We start from the raw sequence: 21,166 nt of genomic DNA on the forward strand, positions 1-21,166 counted from the left end.
CAGTTAATACAGGGGCATCTGGGACTGACTGAACCTCATCATCTCCACTCAGCTGGTTCCTAATGCATCACATCTTTTTCAAGGTTCAAGGTCCATGTCACAGCTCAATTTTCAACATCACTGTTCTTATCACCTACAGGCAGGTCTCACAATACACAGGACAATAGAAAAAGGGTATTTCACCCCCACACAAGCACACATGAACCAAGGACTTGATAAAATCTGGATCAGCAACAGCCAGAATTAATTGAAATAAAATCCCCACAGAAATCTTAATGAGACACTCAAACCTGGTTAATCCAAAACACTTTCCAAACTATTTTTATTCAAATTAAAAAGACTCAGGTAAACAAAGTGATGGTACATACATGTTATAAACCTGGTCAGCAGCTCAGCCTTCAGGAGTACAAGGTCTAATGAAAAGCCAAGCATGGATAAACCAGGTCTGAAAACATATGCTGAAAAAAAGTCACCAACATCAACGCTTTGAATTTTTACACAAACAGTAAATTTTCTCGTGGAAGGGAAGGACTGAGGAAGAGAACAAACAATTATTAGTCGTCTCCAACTGGTTTATGAAAATACCGGTCCTAGTTTAATCTATTTCCCACTCTCACAGAAGCCAACCATTGCCCACACATACTTTTATTTTAATATGAAAGTTTTGTTTACCCCAGTACAATGAACGGCAGTGAAAAACAGATGAGGGGTTCAAACACCCACAAAGAGAGAGAAAGAGACAGACAGACGTTGTCTTTTATTTTTTTGTTTTTAAACCAGAGTGAGAAAAGTTTCTTTTGCTGGTTTTGAATTCTAGACTGTAGCCATTATATCCTAAATTCCACTGCAATTGACTGAAATGCCTCCAATAGAGAGAGATACGATTTTGAAATAAATAAGGCTTAAAATAATTGATCAGGGCCAGCCCAGTGGCTTAGTGGTAGTGCTCTGCACTGCCTTGTGGGAGGACCCAGGTTTTGTTTGCACTTCCAATCTCTTGCTCCCGGGCCAGGAAGAGCAGTGAAAGGAGGGATTCAGCTGCTCGGCAGGAGAGAGCCAGTGCTGCACGTCTGCTCATCACTGACCTTCAGATAAATTAAACATCTGAGTTATACAGGCTCCACAGGGAGTCCCATCCAGTCCTCAAAAGAAAATAAATAAAACAATAATTTAATTAAAATCCATCCCAGGTTCTTTGGTGTAATTTTTGTTAATGCTGAGAAGTAGAATCTGGTGGTGTATTAGTACAATCCATGATAGTTCCAAATGCTTAAAAACTAGGATTTGCTGCCTGATTCGCTTCAACATCCCATCTTTGTGGCTAAAAACTGCAAAACCTATGGCAACTTAAACACATTTAAAAATGATACTGTATGTAAGGGGGTGGTCTAAGACTATTCAGCTTCTACTTTATTAAATAAAATTGGTCATTTACAAAGGCCAGTAAATATTTCTGTACCATGGGTGTGCTACTTGTAGAGTTCAAAACTGTCATTTCCCTCTGTGTTGTTTTGCTCCATTTCCTTCCTTATCCATTGCACATCTGACCTAAACTGTCTTTAAGTGCCTATTTGTAATTACAAAGGGGGGTTTTGTGCAATGACTGGAGGATTGCAATAGGAGAGGGAAAAGAATTGGCCAGTAAAATTAAATCATAGCTTATACTTGCAAGTGTCACTTCCCTCATCAGTATTAATTACATCAGGAAAACAAACCCCAAGATATCCAGTATTTGAAGAAAAAGTTTACCTTCTGCCAAATATACTGAAAGGAAAATGTTTTGTACTACTAGACTTTAAAGCCCATTTCCACATGATGAACAACTCTAGCAGTAAATGAAGTGTATCAATAAATCAGTTCTTTTGGGCTGAGTTGCAGTGCCCACGTTCCTGCCACCTTTTTTTTTTTTTTCAAATCCAAAGAGCTTTCCCAGTTACTTAATGCAATCCAACAGTATTAATTCTTTTTATAAAATTAAATAAATGAAAAGATTTACCTTTAAAAAAATAACTTTGTAGTCCAAAAGGTTGGTTAGTTATGAGGACAGGTAAGTCTTTAGCAGAAGGCAGCCACAACGTTGAAATTTGGCAAGAAGAGTCGATACCTACTTTACTTAGATTTAAAAAAAAAAAAAGAAAAAAACCCCAAACCCTCTGAAGGCTGCAATGCAAGTACTCTATTGCTCTATTTCTCCAACACACTTGGTATGCTGACCTTACACATACCATACCATACAGCAGTATTTCACTTTCAAGTTAATTTAAGCATCAAATTTCACTCAAAGTTGCATTGCAAAACTTTCATTAAGGTTAATGAATACACTTAAAGAAAGCATACAAAAACGTCTTACAATGCCCAATCAAGAACAGAATACGCGTCAATTTAAGAAAACGTCAGGTAACTTCACTAACAAAACAACTCAGCTTTTCTCCCCTAACTCACCCCCCAAGGCCTGAGCTGGTTCCAGGTTCTGCGCTGCCTCTCCCAGCGCAGCCAGAATCCCTCAGGGAAGGCGCTTCCCCATCCCACTGCTCAGTGTCAGGGGCACCGCGGAACCCCCAGCGCAGGTCGTGGGAGATGAAACACTTCCCCTCTAAGGACATGCCAGCACAGGCATCCTGTTACTGATTTAGGATCACAATGGCTTTGGCTACACAGTTAAAACTGGACAGGACTGGACAACATGAGCAGTCAAGACACCCTTGTCCCATCCACACGAGCACTTCCATGGCTGCTGGGCCCACTCGGCCTCAGTGGTGACTAGAAATCCAATTTTCCTTAGTGCCAAAGCACCTCTTACCTTCAGCTTCCTTTAAGAGATCCTCCCTGTTCACACCCGAGCGAGAGTTCTGCTGGAAGTGGCAAGCACACACAAGCACAGGTACACACATTCTTCTAAGATGTAAACTATGACTAATTCACATTCCACTGTATCAATCTGTAAATACTTTGTTTTCCTTTTTTTTTTTATATAAAAACAATGGCATCAGATTCTCAGCAATAAAGTATAAGAAAGATGAATCCTTGACTACACTTAACCAATTATGAAATCGCCTTTCAAACAAAGGAAACAATATGCAAAAATCTGTGTATTTGATAAAGTCAACTTAATATAACAAAAAGTGAAATATGCTTATTAAAAGTGTCCTTATATAAAAATGGTCTTGCAATGTACAGTAAAATGCAATACAAATTATTGTTGGTTATCTCTTCCCACCCAGTAACTAAACCAGCTATTGTCCCACAGAGCTCCGTGGTGCCAGGGGGGCAGCCCTGCTGTGCCTACACGTGCTCGATGTTGTAGGCCTGGCGGATGTTGAGGGTGTCCCGCAGCATCAAGTCTCGCAGGCGCCACAAGGCATCGGCCATGGTGGTGTGAGCCCCTTTGCTCTTCAGCCAGTGGGAAGGGAGCCGGCTCTCCTGCTCCTTGGACAAGTGGACGTCTCGTCTTCGTGCTGGGAAGTCAAGAAATGGTTCTGTTATCCACTGGATTTGATACTCGCTACGGCTTTTCTAGAAAAAGGCAACTGACTCTACAGCATAGCTTTTGCTCTTAGTGCTTGAGCCCTTACAATGGATTCTTAGGTTTATACAACACCGATGGAGTTAGCCTGTGGATGACATACATATTCTCAGTCTGCTGATCTGTCTTTAAGAATGTGTATATTTTATTAAGTAAACAGCAGATTTATTGAGCATTTTCCACAAAAGCAAAATTATTGGTCACAAAGAAGCGTGTTTTGGTGGAAACACTGCACTGTGTGCAAGGCCTTACCTGCCAGGGTCTGGTCCCACTTGCTGATGCTGTTTGACTCAGCACTAAGGCCCTCAATGTATTTCAGGTAGGCTTCAGAATGGAGGAGCCTCTGTGTCTTTGGTGGAGGGGAGACGAACATGGGGGTCGTGGGCTGCTGCATGACCGGCGGGGCCGCCGGGCTCTGCCCGGGGTACGGAGGGGGGGCCTGCTGGCCTGGGGGGCCAAGGATTCCTATCTGCAACGACAAAGCCATGGAGAGATCACAGCTGGGGGGACTGCAGGGAACATCCTGATTTCAGAGTCATCCTCACACAACAGAGCTTCAGATAAGGTGACGTGCAAAGGCCCAAGAAAATGTCCCTGGAGACGCCCACTTTGTGCATGGCAGTGACCCCTGGCCAGAGAGGGGAAGTGCAAACCGACCATATTCATATTGAACAGACTTTGTTCATATTTCTGATCTATGGAAACATAATCTGATTATCATCACCATTTCTCTTCTCTCCTAATAACCTTAACTTCATTTTTTGCCTCCTTTTTATTTCATTTCATGTTTTCTCCAATTTGATCAGAAACCATGTGGTCTGTGAAGTGCAGTGTTTAGCTCTGAAATATCTAATCCAAATTGATGCTGATCCTTGGAAGATTGGGATACTTCCACAGAATCACTGTCAGGCAAAAATCCCAGGCAGAAAAAATATCCCAGTCACAGAGAAGAATTCCCACCACTGTGGTTAAGTGGTAATACTAAGAACCCTTAGCACAGATATCCTGTGGTCTGGGATAACTCAATGTCATGACATAAACACTTCACTACTTACTCTCTCAGCTTCTGGTTTTCATGGACTCGTAGAATGGTTTGGGTTGGAAGGGACATTAAAGATTATCTGGTTCCAACCCCCTGCCATGGGCAGGGACACCTTCCAGTAGACCAGGTTGCTCAGAGCCCCATCCAGCCTGGCCCTGGGACACTTCCAGGGATGGGGTACACACAGCTTCTCTAGGCTGCCTCTGAATAACTAACTTAGCCAAAATCACATTTCCCTTTATCATGGAAAAAAATAAATTCGGAACTGTGCTGAACAGTTCCCCTGTATTAATCACTGAGAAGGAACATCTGCTCATCACTGTTACCCAAACGAATAGATTCTGAACTGCCAATGAACAGCTGCTTCATCAGTTTGTGAAATATAGGAGCAAATAAATTTAAAACAAGTTTTTACCCACTCCTCAACAGCTCAGAAAGTGGACAGCACCTTCTGTGCATCACTAAAACATGCAAAGCCTAAATTACCAGCAGTTTAACATTGTGTGGAAATTACTTGATTTAGTTTAGTAGAAGGAAAGCAAAACAAAACACTGCCTTGATTATACTGTAGAAGTTACCTCATACCCAGACAAACCTCGTTAGTGTAGTAACAACTCAACAATCAAACAGAGACATACACTCAGAGTAAAATATTAACTGGTTTAGATACATCAGTGTGCATTTCATCTCTGTTCTCCCTGGGATATAGCCCAGGTGCATCCCTACATGTCTTAACTGGGATTGTTCAAATGCTAACTCAGAGCCTTGGAGCCTCACAAATAATGCAGAAATTACTCACCTGCTGTCCAAATGGACTTGCTCCTGGTGCTGGAGTGCCTACCATGGGGGACACATTTTGGCCTATAACACCTATATTCCAAAATATAAAATAATTAGTCTTATTTCAGAGCAGTGACAAATACCTCTTTGGTCTTCTATAGTAAGAATTTATACTTTGATATCGCTGCTCACAGTTATTTTAGGCAGATGTACAACATTCAAATACCCCCCTCTCCTCCAGTAAAAAACTTCATAAGTTTCTGAATGAAAAAACCCTAAACTAGTGTGACAACTACCAAACACTGATAAGTGGCCTGTTGAATTACTTAAATTAGAGAAATGCAAAGCAAATAGTTTTTGCTTTTCAGGTTTTTCACGTTACTTAGCAATTGCCTGACTAAATCTTTTCATCTATAATATATGCCTTTGGCTTGACAGGATCTTCCTGTAATCCTTTAAGAAAGGAAATGCTGATCTGCTTTAGCAACATTTAATATTTCCTTGTGTTCAGTTTTACAAAATAAGTTCACAGCAGGATAAAATGCAAGGCACTGCACAAATTCTGTTAGATCTCAGTGATATAAAACACAACTTGTAGGTTAAGCTTCAACAGTTTTACACATTTCTAGACTGATAAACATTTGAAATAAATGTAAAAAAAATAAAAGGTGTTTGTTTCTCTCAATCATATTGAGACTTTTCCCTACTGCACAGAGTGCAGCACACCCCTGTCTTACACACAAAAATGTACAGATCTACATGAGTCATGCAGTTCCTGATATCTTACATATAGATGCTTTGGTCTGAAAAAAATGAAAGTTATGTGTGCTGCTGCTTTTCTTTCTGCTTGTGCCACTTCTCTTAATTAGAAAAGCTGCAAACTAACTGTGCTCTTCCTGATGGTTTAATTTACATTAATTAAATGCATGATTTCTGTATCAGTGATCGAAGGACGTGCCACTGCATTTTGCACAATCAAGCATATTTCAAATGTATTTTCCATTTGATCACAGCCCTGTTTTAAATGTATCTGTACCAACAGCACGTCGGAAGTTGGGAAAAACATTGGTAACACAAGTTGTGGAATATGGCACAGACTGGAAGAGGTCTAGAGGAGGACACCCTCACCCTCCCAGCATCTGAGCATGGAGTCACCCTTAGCCCACCCTGCCCAATTTAGCACTACTTCATGTGTGGTCCTCCATTCCCAGGCATTATGTTTTCCCTAATCCATATCCTCTCGGTTTTAAACACCATCCACACAGCCTGCTGCAGTGGGAAAAAACCCTTCAGAGAGATGCATTGTCCTGGATTCACCTCCCACACAGTTGTAGTGGCCGATGTGTGCTAAATGTCAGGGAAGGCTCCCAGACCCAGCTGTTGTCCTGCTCCCTGTCCGTGACATCGTGGGGAATTATAACTCCAGCCAAGCTGTACATGTAATACTGATGGGTTTAAAAAATACCAAGCAAGCAAACAAACGGAAAAAAAACCCCAACCCAAATAATTTGCATACAGATAAATGCCTTAACAGAGCTTCTGATAAATATAGTTGCAAGGGGGCAGGGGGAGGCAAATGAGACCATTTTGTCCACAGCTCGTTTAACAGGTGAACATAGGGATGCACATGTTTTACACAGGCACATGAGTTATCAGAGGTAAAAGCTGAGAGAATCATCAAGAAACAGGATCAGAGGGCAGATAATATTTTTCCCCCATAATGAGGACATGTTAATGGCATTAACACCAGAAAAATGTTTGTTTCATTCAGCCTCACTTTTCATCAAAAGTGTGGCAAAAAAATAGCACAGGTGTAGTAGAAATGCTCTCAAAAATCAATTTGAAATATGGCCACATAGAATACTGAATTCACATTGTCCCCACCTGTCTCCAGTCACTGTTCTGTCAGCAAGGTTTAATCTGAACAGCGTTTTACAATAACACATCAGTGCCCCGGTGGCCAAGGGGTCTTAGGTGACCAGGTTCATTTCAGTGTAGTCTGACATTAACACATGAGAGCAATACATTTAATTTGTAAGCCCCCTTTAAATAAGAAAAGAAGGAATGGAAGGATGCATTCAAATGACATAAGGGTGTGATAGGCCCATTCCAGCTTTTCACACTTCTGATAAACTCAAGCACAATTATCAAGTTTTTTTGGGCTGAAGCAGAACTCCTGCTGGAGCAGCCCCATGTTTCCCCAGTAACCTTTCCCAGAGGGTTCACTGGACATGCTGTTCTGCCAGCGTTGTGCACACACCTCATTTTCAGCAGTGTGTGCTGCAGCTGGACAAACCTGCCAAGACAAGCTGCAGAGAACTGTAAGAACTGGTTAAACGGCAAGTACATGACAATGACATAAGGAGCAGAATGAGGATGAGGTTCTTACCGGGTGGTGGGATGCCTGGGATGCCTGGCATACCTGGCGGAAGTTGGTGGGGTGGGGGCACCCCTGGGTGAAGTGGCTGCATGCTGCCCATGCTAACAATGCCATCAACTGGGCCCTGCAAAGGTGGCAGCACCGGTGGATAGCCACTTATCATGCCTTGAAGGACACAACAAATTTCAAACATGCATCAATAACATGCAGTATGACCTACACAGTATGACATGCACTATCCACACACATACACACACACACACACACACACACAAAAAAAGCACCTTTAGTACAGCAAGACCACACTACAATTAGTATCTTGCAAAAAAAAAAAAAAAAAGAACACAAACTAAAAATTAAAAGACAAAAAAAAGTTGTAGATGTGCAACACTGATCTTCTGATGAATTAGTATTTAGTGTATTTGTATGTTCTCTCATGGGGCGACAAACGCTGAATACTCAGGTATGTTAACACAAGGAATAAACTCAGCCACAATTAAATGTTACTAACGCAAGCAGTTTTAACACAGCGGAAAGCTCTGCCATCTGCATACAGATTACAGACACAACACTGACTCGCCAGCTCCAGGCCCAGCCCTGCTCTGTGGGCTGGCTCAGAGGCCACAAACACAAAAACCCCAGACGTTTTTCTGCAGTGCATGTGCAAAACTGGCACACAAAAGCCCTACAACATTCACGTACAGTGACGGGTGATTGTTGTTAAACCATCTCCAGTGTGAACTAAGACAGTAACACAAATCTGAAACCTGGGTGTGCTGGGCTGCAGTAACTTAAACTCATGGCACTGAGCTGAAGTAAAAGGACTTAAAAGGAGCACCTGCAGCCCTCACAGAATTTCACTGTCTGTGTTTTCAAGGTGTCTTTATAGGAAAATTAATGACACTGAGAAGACTGTCTTGTGCTGCTGCTCATAAATTTAGTTTTCTGCATGTGAGGGAGGATAATTTATTTTTTTTCTGGTTTCAGCTCAGATTTGCTGCTATCCATGAGGTGAACCTACACAGTATCACTGCTCTATGTTTGTTAGGCCCTGGAATGTGTGACTTAAACAGATGCATTGCCAGGTAAGCAAGGAAAGGGATCGAAAGACAATGAAAAGATGACAGAGGACAGAAGCAGGTCTAGAGAGATGAGGTAAGTTTAGAAATGCAAATTTGCTGAGGATTCTATAGTCTGTTCCAAGAAACCACCCACTGAGTCTTCGCCACACTCCTTGTAACTCATAAAAGAAACTTTCAGAACAGGAATTCCTGGAATAAGACTGGCCAAAAACTCTCACCAGTTCTGACTGAGAACAAAGCTGTCACAGGCTCAGGGTTGAAACAGAACAAGCAGCTCCAAAATATAAACTAAATTTGTCACTTCCTCTGGAAGTTACAACGCTGAGAAACCTTAAATCCCAAAAGCTTTACACCCTGGAGAAAACATCAAGAAAATAAAGAACTAATCACCCTCGAACCTTCATTTTCCCTAGACTGACATGTTAAATATGCCTTAGGTACCTATTTCAAATATCTGGAACGTCATCTATATCTGTTTATTAACATTGAAATCCATATTTCTAATGGAAAAAGTTGAAGAAAACCAACAAAAGCCTCCCTGGCATAAAGGGCTTTCACTGCCTGGTACTTCCAGTGCACTCTGAGCTGCAGACACATCCTCAGTGCATTTACATGCACTTTTAAAGCTTCAAAACAAACAAAAAAAACTCCAAGGAATCAAACCCATATTCATCCATCATGGAAGCTTATTCTACATTTCCAATTAAAATATTCAACAACTGCCTCTGCCAATAAAGTTGTCAGCAAACCTCCACGAGAAATCAGTTCTTGTAGCTCGTTCCATGTAAGAGCAGCCACTCTCTTACACCCCACGTAGGAGTTACAAATTTTCATTTTAAACTAGTAAACATGGGCAAACTATTTCCAGCTCCCACAACTGTGATTTATGTCTTTGAAATTACTTGTTCTCCCATTTTTTACTATAACAATGTAAGATTAAGTAAACTTCTGTGGTACCTGAATTTACAAGACATTAAAGCGCTGTGTGCCAAGAGAAACACATCTCAGAAGGCATCCAGATTTCTTGGACCCATGGGCTATAAAGAAGTTCTGGGAACTTCTGTGATGGAGAAGTTCTCTGCACTAGAGAAAAGCAATCAAATGATGGAGGAGGATGTCAAAGAAGTCCCAACAGAACAAGATACTTCTAAGTAAGACTTGTGGAAACCAAAAGATGAAAGACTGTGCATTTCAAATGGGCCACAAAAATAGAAAAGAGTTTAAAAAGATCCACTCGACCATCTACTTTAAGGAAGTATTTCCCAGTGCCAAAGGGAAGAGACTTGAATGTGTAACTGCTTGAATAAGATGATGGTCTGAAATGCAGGTTTGCTCTTGAGGAGGCTGCTACAGGAAGTAAGGTGTGTAGTTTGCAGAATGCACATTTTTGGGAAAGTTTTAAGGAAGTGATAATAGCAAGTATTACTGCCCATCAACACCTGCCTCTAAAAACTGGAAAAGTGACTCAATGCCAAAAAACCCAAGAACCAAACCAAGAAAACATAACCACAAGAGGATGACATATCTACATATTCTAGACTGAAGTAAGTTACTCACTAAAGAGATCAGCACTGGGGAACTCCTTTTTTTTTTTTTCTTTTTCTTATTATATGCACAGTACACACACACAAACATACACCAACTGCAAACAGTTCAGAGGAAAATTATCAAGAACATAGTGGAAAAAAAGCCAAAAGAAAAATGCAAATCAGTGTAAATAAATGCTTTGTAACCTGGAGATCATGAACCAACTAAGGAATGTGCCTTCAGTTAAAACAACCATGCAGCCTATTTACTGAAAAGGGATTTAGAGACCATGATGAAAAACGCTTCAGGCTGTCAGCTCGAAATATGGCCACAGCCTGTGAGATGAGAAAGAAAAAGAAAAATGACAAAAGAATAATGGAATAATTGGAATGTCTTAAGGGAAAGTTAAAAAGACCCCCAAACTCAAACCAAAAAAAACCCCAAATACCCATTTTTACCTACTTGGCACTATTTTGACCTTGACTGAAGCGATTTATTTTAAATAGAAATTGGGGAAGGGAAACAACCTATCAGGTCACACCTAATTAATTTTCTCACCCATGTATGGCTGATTTCCACACAAGAATCTTCGGTGGACTACATTGTCTTCAGATCTGATCCTGAAAATACTTACTCCGAGCATACTCCCTATGAAACCAAGCCGGATTACAACTGGTAACGAGCACAACACCCAGCAACAGGGACCTCGTGGAAGAGTTCTCCAAGCCCAGTTCTATTCTGAAAAATAACCTGATAAAACCGGCAATGTTGGCATTTTGTCTTTGTTTCTGCAACGGCTCTAGATCCTGGTCTGCTCTGCTTACCAGTGCCTAACAGGCAATTCTGTAAAGCTTTTGCTTGGATTCAAAATCTGAGTTACATTCTGCTGGCCTCTCAACCTTCCTGCCAGGAAAACCCCCAGTAATTCCCCCTCCTGCTTTACCACTGCCACAGATGCTGCATGCACTAGAAGACCGCCCGGCTCGCGGCCCTCCTGCCGCCGCGGGGCTAAACGGGAGCTCTGCGGAGCAGAGCGAATAAACACGACTGCACACCAACAGAACGGGACCACTGCACGAGGAGGACCCTGCTTCCCTGCATCCTCCACAGGCTACTCACTCCTGGAGCAAGTACCATTGGACACCAGGCTACCCCTGCACTAGGTATGCTCGTTATGAAGAAAGACGGAAGAGTTTTGAGCTTTTTTTTTTTTTTCTTCCGCAAGAACAACGTGACCCAAGAGAGTGTTCAGAGTTATGAAGGGGGTTGATAAAGTGGATGAGGAAAAAATGGTCATAGCTCCTACGTTTTACCTGCAACGGGTGTCAACTGCTGATTGAGCATTCCCATTGGTGTTGGTGGCGGCACCACCCCCATAAGAGCCCCGACAGGAGTGCCTGCCCGGGGGGAGGAATTCTGCTGCTGTGCTGCTCGCTCTCTCTCCTGCTGCTCAGCAACTTTAGCTGCCCGCTCTGTAAAAGTATTTTAGATTTTCAGTTCTGTTTTGTAACCCAGAATTTCAAAATATTTATCTGTTCATTTAAAAAAAAGGACTAGTCAAAACACTGGCATAGTTTAGTCAAATATAAAAGTAGAACAGATGAATCTTTCTACACAGCATTATGATTTGATTTCATGTGGCTGCAGCTAAGACTTTTAGAGAACCTTTCATGAAAAATATTCCACAAAGTTTTATCTCTTTCTAAAAAAAAAAAAAAAATAACTAAAATAAATAATAAAATGAAAATTTTAAAAAAAAGTTAAAAGAACAAATTTGATGATAATAACACCAGTGTTACCAACATGAAGCAGCAGTCCAGCACTAGGCTCGGTCCGCACTAGGAGAACATGGCAAAACATTCCCTGTTTTGACACCACTGGCTCAGCCCAACCAGCTGCAGCCAAGGCCAGCAGCTCTCACACAGATCTGCCACCAGCTGCTGTGGGAGTTGAGGCACCATGTCTGCCAGACATGCCCTGAAGAACGATGCAAACAGCAGACAGCAGTGCCAGCCAGTGGCCCGTTTATTTCTGGGCTCCCCATATATTTTACTACTGATGCAGTTGAAAGGTGGTGGCAAAATCGGGGAGCATTTGTAAAGTTTCCCTAGTGTAGATTGGTCCTTAGAGTTTGGTACATAACAAGCAGCAGTTTGATAAACCAAAAATATTTTTCTGTGCCTCTTTCTGTCATTTTCCCCATTTGGTCCCCTTTGAGCTATTTTTTTTTTGGCTGAAGATGTCTAACTCACATTGTGCTGCTCACTGGAGGTCATGTGTGTCCTTTGTACGGTGAATCTGGTCATTATCTCAATCAAGTTTCTCACTGTGACTGCAAGAACAAAAGATCTACTGCAGGGTAATCTGACCAGAGGACAATTTGATATTAAGGGAAGGGCAAAGGGTCACAGGAAGAAGAAAGAAAAAAAAACAAAACCCAAGCCAACAAAAAAAGGAGATATACTGAATGCCCACTCCAGGTGCTTTGGGGACATGCAAGTTTCTGATTTGTTTACTCTGAACGTTGTGTCTGTCTGGCACAATGAGGAACAACAACCAAGGATAATGGACGCAGGGAACAGCTCCAGCACTTTTTAACAACAGTGAAGGCAGGGCTACGTGTTCTCTTGCAGTTGGTGAAAGATGGAAACTGCCACTAAAACAGCAATCAAGGTCCTCTGTCAAACGAAGGCTAAGAAGAAGTTCATCAAGGAGATTAAGTTATGCATCCTGCCAATGTTACTCACTTTCTCTAGTACATGAACATCTACCACACATTTGCCTCCTCTAGAACCTGCTTGTGCAGCTTCTAGCACTACTTCCATACACTCCAAGAACAGTTTCATTTCCAAAGGCATTTCCCTCCCTCTTTCCACTTCTGTCGTTTCAGAGAGAGATGACGACGCAGAGAAACCCCTACATTTACTACAGGCAACTTAGATGTGATTGAGCACAAAATACACAAGAGGTTTAAAGGTAGATCCTGAAGTAGAACAATGAGACAATCCTCTCCAGAGCAGAGAAAGTGTTTGGGGAAAAGATGAAGCAGTTCTCTCACCTACTTCTGGCCAGCCAAAAAAAAATGGTCAGACAAAAGTAAAAGTTCTGGAGACACTCTGATGAATGAGAAATTACAGCTTTATCAGACTTCAGAGTGCTCAGGCTTGAAGAAGGACCTGCCCTAGGACAGCACTTAAATTTCACCTTGCCCTGAATGACATGGAACTAACAGATGGAACAACACTGCCAAAGGGAACTGGAGGAGGTGCCTGAAAGATTGGCCTGGAGCATTCACCTTAACACTCAAATCACTTAGGCCAGGACTTGACATCATTCAAACATTTCCAACACATCTCAAGAGAGTGCTCTGAACAGAGTTTTTCCTTAAAACAGGCCTTTCTCTCACTCCCATGCATTATTGTCTCTTACTTTATTTAGCCATGCAGGCACTTCTACTGCTAATAAAATGAACTAATACCCTGCACATAACACCAAGTGAAATTTTCAGTGGGACAAAATGGATCTAAAATGCAAGCTACTTTTCACCAGAAAATGGAAAGGCACTTTTTCACTGAGGTGTCAAACCATGCCTAGTCCCTGCTCCCTGGTGCATGTCCACACCAGAGAGCATGTGAACTTTGACTCGTCACAATGGAAGGAGTGAAGTTTCTCTCCTTCCACACATGGTAAGCAAACACAGTCTGGATGCTTTGTTACCCCATCCCAATGCCTCAAAACCAAATAAAAGTAAGTCTAGCTCTGGGCAGACACCAAGCCAGGGAAACTGCAGCTCAAAACCCAAAAGCTTTGGAAAATTTTAATTGAGAAGGAAGATTAAAATGGAAGCACATAGACAATCATTAACACAGTGGACAAACAGTGTCTTCCTGCAGAAGTGCTCAGGCTGCTCTAAGTGAGGAAGCAGTGACATGCCAGCCATCCTACTGCTTAAGGAGCTTAAGGCTGCAAGGAGGGATCTGCCAATAAAAAGACACCATGTGCACCTAGAAGGGTGTAAAAGGAAATGACTACAGAAAAAAGTAAGGCCCCAGTACTTTCAGAAAGAAAGAGCATTACCATTTCCCTTCACAGCATGTGGAAAGAAAACTTACACACAGCAAAGGGTGCTGTGCTACCCTCCAGAACTGCAAAGAGGTGCTACAGAAAATTCAGGAAGGACTGAGGTGGCTGAGAGGGGACAGTGACAGCATGCAAGCTTCCAGCCTGAAGATCAAAGCTGCCTTTAAGTTATGAGTATGCAGAAAACCTACAAAATCTCAAAGAGTTACAACTTAATAGGGCCATAACTTTCCAGGGTGTTGAAATGTTCCTATCCAAAGTAGCATTTTCTTCCAATAAAACTGCATCAATACAATAGTTAACATTGTTAATATAGTGTAGACACAGTATTAACTGGGAGATAACTATGGATGTTAAGCCAATGTATTTGGCTTGGAAGGGGCCTGCTGTTAATCTCTATTTTATTCTAGTCAAGTTGAAACACAATGACCACTGTCAGAAGGGAGGGAAGGAATGGAAGGAAAGGAGGGCAGGAAGCAAAGGAGGGAAGAGAAGAAAGGAAAGCGGGGAGGGAAGGAAAGGAGGGAAGAAATTGAGGAAAATAAGGGAGGAGAGGAACAAAAGATCAGTCTGAAATATCTATGAAATATTCCTAGGCTTACTTCAGGATATGAAATATCTCAACAAAATCAGTTACAACAGTTGATTAATACTGTGACTGAACAGTAGGTCATATTTACAGCATAATAACAGATTTGTATCCTTGATTTCACACTACCAAAGCCTCTCAGGACTCTAAGTACTGCAAATAATGAACTTTTTCCCACTCCACTGTAAGTCTTTCTTACCTGCTGCTACAGCTCTCAAGAGCTTCTTGTCCAAAATTCCCCCCGGTCCTTGTTTAAGGAAACTTTCACAAAACATTTTTCCAACTGACTTCCAGCTCAGGGGCTTCATGTCCCTAATTTGCCCCCATTCTCTTGGTCTCTGTTAATTTGGTTATTTGTGGCAAAGACACATTATCAGCTGGGCTCTACATAACTTAAAACATGCTCTTTGCTCCTCTTCAGTCACCTCTCCACATGAACTTCTCTTTAGGGTGAGTCCAGAACACAAACACAAATACTTGCTTTCATTAAACCTGTCACCTGAACAACAGCAACGAACGTGTTGAGAAAGTAAAAAAAGGCAGAAAAGAGTTTAGGATCTCAGGTTTTATTTACCTTCATATTCCGCTTTCTTTGTTGCTTCCAAGTTTCTCCATTCAGTTCCTACAAGCCTGCTGAGCTCTCCAAAGGAGTAGTCTGGGTGCTGAGCTTTAATCACAGCTCTCATCTCGCTGCTAAATAAGATGTACCCACTCATGTTGATCTTCCTCTTGGATCCCTCCTTCTTGGCGCCGCCCTTAACAGACTTGGGAGTGGACTGTGAGAAAAAGCAGTTATGACCACAAGTGTACAAGAGAGAAGGCCAGAAAAGAACAAAAGTAATTGTGTTATGTCACAGATTTCATCCATTTTGCTGTTCAGAGACGTTGCCAACACAAGGTAAAATATTTTATTTGCCATTGCATATTTTAGGAAAGTGCTTCCCCACTTCCTCCTTGGCCTTTGCAATCCCTGCTCTCCCTGGTTCCCTGTTATAAATGTTCCTTAATTTTCCTGCCAGACTTTCCTTTCTCTCAAGTGTTTACCTCTCATTACATCATTACATAAAGAGGCATTTCTCCCTGAAAAACCCAGAGCCCAGCTTTGCTGATCACCATTTACCTACACAACAGGTTCACATCATATTCTTATATTGATGGGTAACAAAAATAATGCTCCTTTGCTTTTCCCACCATGGATGTTCCTGGTGAGAGCTCTTTGATGTTTTCAGCCCTCAAAAAAATTAATTAACCTACTCTGACAACCACTGAGATACCACAGGTGGAACCCCCTTTTTAAAGGCTCTTTACACCTGTATTTGTCACAGGAGACCATAATTCACCCACAATCTGACTGATAAGGCCCATAAACGTATCAAAACCCCTCAGAAGGCCTTTCTCACACCCCAAATTACAAATCTGTCACATCTTGAAAAGTGTAATTGTTTCCAAACATCTGGTGGGGGAAAAAAATAAAAAAAAAAATATACTCAACTGTTTTCTTCCTCTCCTGAAATTGTGACCATGTTACTACTCCTACCTGTCACTTTGTCCCCACACTTCAACTCTTCTCTCAGCCAAAACCAAAGTTTCAAAGTGATACCACGATGCTTAACAAGTCTTGCTCATCAATTTAAGCCAGGCACTGGATAAACTGAGGCCCACTTGTGTGTGATTCCAAACTTCACTGTATGAACTTTGAAATAGCAATGCACCCTTCAAGGTTTCATTCTGAACCTAAAGACAGCACTTGTCTGGAGGAAGTGAAGAAAACTCCATGCAGGTTCTGGGATGTCACACAGGGCACATACAATTCCATCCTGGCTTCTCAGATAAGCCCACATGGGCAGATGGAGAGTTCTCAAATCAAAAATAGGGAAATCTAATCATGTATTTGGCCTCTTATACATCTGCAAATAGAGAGCTATGAGTTTATCAGCTGTTTTAGCTTTTATATTGCTTGCAGCAGTTCCTGTAACAGTAATTTAATATAAAAGCCTCCCCATCAGTCTGGAGGGGCAAACAGGACTTTGAGAAACCACAAGAATTCCAAATTTTGTTCTTGTATTCTCTGTTCTTTTACATCTCCAATGCACCCATTTTTAAATGAACAGAGTCCTTCCCACTTGAGTCAGACCCCTGCACGTTCACTTTCAGATATGTTAAAAGAAGATGTGAACTAGGACCCCCTTTTATGCCTTTTCTCAGCCATACTGCTAAAGCAAAGAATGAAGCTGCCCATCTTTTTCTTTTTTAGGTTTGACTCAATTCACAGCAAACTGCAGCAGGAGAGCATCACCCATCTATCTGTCAAGCCCCACAATACCACATATTCACTTGTCGTGACTCCTCTTATCCTTAGGTGTTGTAATAGTTTCTTTGCTAGCAGAAGAAAAGTTTAAAAGTTCTGGGGTTTAACAGTTGTTAAATAAAATTCCACTTCTATTTGCAATGCTCAGCAAGAGTTTTCATGATGCTTATGAAATTCAGCACATTAAAACAACAGCAGCCTTGCACTGCAAAGTGCATTTGCTGGTCTGCCCACATGGCAAAACATCCCTCTCAAACCAAGCAAAAGCTTTCAACTTCAGCAACTCTTCTTCACTTCATCCAAGGACAGGTATTTCTGTCCCAGGGTCACATCCATTCTTCTGCTGCCAATGAGGCTGTCACAGTTAATGTAATCCAGAAGAAATCTATATTGTTGGTTACAAAAGTGTCTGAAACTCCTGCTCCAGCAGGTCAATCCCACTGCCTCTTTAATGCTGGCCTTAGCCTGGATGTGGGAGTGTGGTGAGACAGACAAAGGGTTTAATCCATTTTTTTTGTTTAGGTGAATTTCCAGTTAAAGCAGTCCCCCCTCTGCTTTAATACTCACTACACAAATTCCAGGGCTTGTGTAAGAAACACAGCAAGAGAGGGAAGGGAATCACAAGTCCCTGTTTAAGCAGCAGTAATGATGCATTCGAGTGGTGTACAACCACACACAATTCCTCTTGGACTTCCTATCCATTATCCAAGCAAGAATGGCAATTCAACACCAAAAAAGTGATATTTTTTTTTCATTTGAGGATGATGCACAGCATTTTCTAAAAATGCAGCAAAACCACAACACTCAAAATGCTAGCTTTTTTCAAAATTTAAGGAAAAGCTGAAAAATGGGCATTAGGTAAATTGAGAATTACAATGAAACCCTTACATTCCAACTTTATATTTAATATAAAGGCCTGATACTTCTGTCATATAAAAACTACCAATTCAAAATAACATTAACATGTCATACAAAAGTATAGCCCAGGTTTTCCTCAACTGAATGACTGCCTTTAAATATATTTTAATGGACTTCAATACTATCACCTGGATATCATATGGGATATACCAAAGCTGTTCTGTGTAATCTATTCCATAGCTCATAAACCAAAGTATGAATCCATTCTGTGTATATGATAAAATGTTTCTGTTTCTTTCTTCGTTTGGATTGGGAAAAAAATGTGGAATATAAAGGTTTAAAGTTTCCTCAAGGAAAATCCTTACCTGTGGGGGAGTATAAGGCATTATATCCAAGTCACTGGCTAATGGGGCCTGAAGCTGAGGCATGGAAGGTGTTTCAGTCATATCACCTTCCTCTTCTCCCATCTCTTCCATGTCCTCATCACCTCCTTCCAACTCAGCAAATTTTGCTTCCAGCTGCTGAATCTTCTTTTCCAGTAGCGGAGACGGTTCCTTCTGAGGAACTATGGGTTTTCTGGAAGGTGGAGGAAGAAGACAAAAAAGCAGCTGAGAACAAACTCAGACTTCACAGGAGAAAGCACATATTTTTGACGAGAAAACCAACTTTTCTTCATTTATCATTGAACAAAATGGAAATAATGGTAACTTGAGATGTGCCTGTGCTTTCTTTCAGAACCCTGAGCAGAAATCATTCTGTGCCTATGGTGTTTTATTTCAGTCACTTGTTAGAATTTTATTTTTTTCTATGAGTTAGAAGTGGATTTCAATGCAGCAAGTACTTAATTTCAGCAACAGAAGGCAGTTAACATCACACCTTCCTCAGATTCTTCATTTTACTCAACTTAAAATTTAGTATTTCTATTAATATGAATATTCACCAACTGGAAAGCTATTTGTTATCCATAATGAGAACTTAAGTATTTTAATAGCTTCCAAGAGAATTTATGAATCCAATAATGCAATGACTTTTCCTGAAGTCAGGAGAAGAAAAATAAAACATCCCATGGTATTAAGACCACGAAAAGACTGATGTTACCTGGACTTCTTCCCAAGACTGTGATTAGTCAAAACTACTCTCCTGCAACTGTAACTTCTATTTCTGTCCTGGGTCAGGCTGGGATGGGGTTAATTCTCAGCACAGCAGCCTGTAGGGGGCTTCATTTTGCACTTGTGAGATGACAGTGTTGCTAACATATCACATTGTAATTACTGTTGAACAGTGTTGGCACATTAGGCCAGCAAAAGGCCTTTGCCTTTTCCCACTCTGCCCCTCAGCAGGCTGAGGGTGGGCAGTAATCTGGGAGGGGACACAACTGGGAGCCAAACTGACCAAAAGGGATATTCCATATCACAGGATATTGTGCTCAGGCATTAAAGCTGTGGGGAAGGAAGAGGATGGGGGTACAATCAGGGCTATGGTGTTTGTCTTTCCAAGCAACCACTACAAATGCTGAGGCCCTGCTTTCCAGGAAACAGCTAAACATCTGCCTGCCAATAGAAAGCAGGGAATTAATTCCTTATTTTGCTGCTTTGTTCGTACACGTAGCTTTGCTTCACTTATCAAACTGCCTTTAACTTGACCCAGGAGTTTTTCCTCCTTTGGCCCTTCAAAATCTCTCCCCCATTCACTGCAGGGAAGCGAGCGAGCGGCTGGGGGGGAGCTGAGCTGCCAAGCAGAGCCATTCCACCACAACCCAGAAGGGTGCCCAGGTGACCCCCTCACTCCCACCACATTTTTACCTAAAATAGTATATCTCATCATCTACAACTTTCGCAGAGAGTGAAAACCTCTTCAGCCCTTTGAATTTCTTCATCTGTTTGTCGCTCTCGTTGTAGCGGCTCTCGCAAAGAAAAACGTCGTTTTCGGAGATTTCTGTTGGTCTGCAGGAGAGGAAGTCTTTGAATGACAGAACGACACACTTTCCTGCAGAAATGAAAGAGCTGGGTAAGAAGGCAGCCACACTCGCAGACTTTCCGTAAAAAAGGGTGGGAACTCCAGTTTTTTGCCTGTCTCGTAAGTCTGGAAGATTCCTGGTATTTGGTGCAACTACGGAAAATACACCAATCGATGTTTTAATCAAATAATGCCACTCACAAGAAACCTCCAGCAACTTCATGCAGCTTTTGGATTTTTTTAAAGCTCTAGGAAACCCACAAAAATAGCAAACCCCAACGGTCTGTCAGTGTATTTATCACAGCATCAGAACTCCAAAACAAAGTGCACGCCATCACCTTCTCCACCAAACCAAATTTCAACCTCCTGCTCCTCCTTTCAGCTTTCCAGGTAATATGTACTGGAATAATTACATTAATAAGCAAGAATAATGGAGTTTTCTGTTCTCTGGCTGCAGACAATGTTCACTTGGTTATCATACATGTAATTCCCTTATTGTGAGAAAGCTTTCTTAAAATGAACATTCTCACCAGAGGTTCCTAAGACAAGAATGTGTATTAGAAACCCACTGAATAATCTCTTGTCCCTCTCTCCCTCAATATGAAAAAACCTACTTGGAATCAAGCCTATGCATAGCTATCAATCATTTCAGATTGCATAGGAAAGGGAGTGTCCAATGGATTTAAAGTTGCTAATAATTACCCAAAATGCAAGTCATTGGACAGGTCTCCTCCAAGTTACTCAAAAACACTTCCTTCTTGTAGAACATCTTGGTTGGTTCATGTTCAGTTTCCTCGGGATGTATGAAGATGGGACCAAAGAAATATGCAGCTCCATCTCGCACCCACATCTTTTCAATCCTGGAAAGAAACCAAAGCATAATAATAATGACATAAATGAAAGGCCATTCCTCCCAAATGAGACAGAACTGGGTTGTTCAGGAAGACTGGCAGTGGAAAATGGGTACCAAACAGCCTATTCCATCTGTACAACAGGTTCTTATTAGGCAGCTAAACTTCCACCTCAGTCTATCAAGAGCTT

The 21,166-nt window shown here is 41.5% G+C and overlaps 1 protein-coding gene across 17 annotated transcripts in view; it reads right to left on the reverse strand.

The window, feature by feature from the left end:
* Positions 1-294: 294 nt before the first annotated feature.
* Positions 295-21,166, reverse strand: part of PBRM1 (polybromo 1) — a 57,513-nt gene continuing 36,641 nt past the window's right edge. For 8 of the 17 annotated variants that reach the window (XM_064667804.1, XM_064667803.1, XM_064667807.1 and 5 more), the window contains 9 exons: positions 20,828-20,985; positions 19,972-20,155; positions 18,535-18,745; positions 15,578-15,779; positions 11,648-11,806; positions 7,735-7,890; positions 5,365-5,435; positions 3,776-3,992; positions 295-3,455 (listed from right to left, as the gene is read on the reverse strand). In XM_064667804.1, the coding sequence (XP_064523874.1) occupies positions 3,283-3,455; positions 3,776-3,992; positions 5,365-5,435; positions 7,735-7,890; positions 11,648-11,806; positions 15,578-15,779; positions 18,535-18,745; positions 19,972-20,155; positions 20,828-20,985 (1,531 nt within the window). In that variant the 3' untranslated portion in view covers positions 295-3,282. Of the gene's footprint in view, positions 3,456-3,775; positions 3,993-5,364; positions 5,436-7,734; positions 7,891-8,638; positions 11,085-11,647; positions 11,807-15,577; positions 15,780-18,534; positions 18,746-19,971; positions 20,156-20,827; positions 20,986-21,166 lie in introns of those variants that run through there. The other 9 variants (XM_064667816.1, XM_064667818.1, XM_064667815.1 and 6 more) reach the window with 4 other exon arrangements.

The sequence above is a fragment of the Pseudopipra pipra genome, chromosome 11 (assembly GCF_036250125.1).
Source record: "Pseudopipra pipra isolate bDixPip1 chromosome 11, bDixPip1.hap1, whole genome shotgun sequence".
NCBI lineage: Eukaryota > Metazoa > Chordata > Aves > Passeriformes > Pipridae > Pseudopipra > Pseudopipra pipra.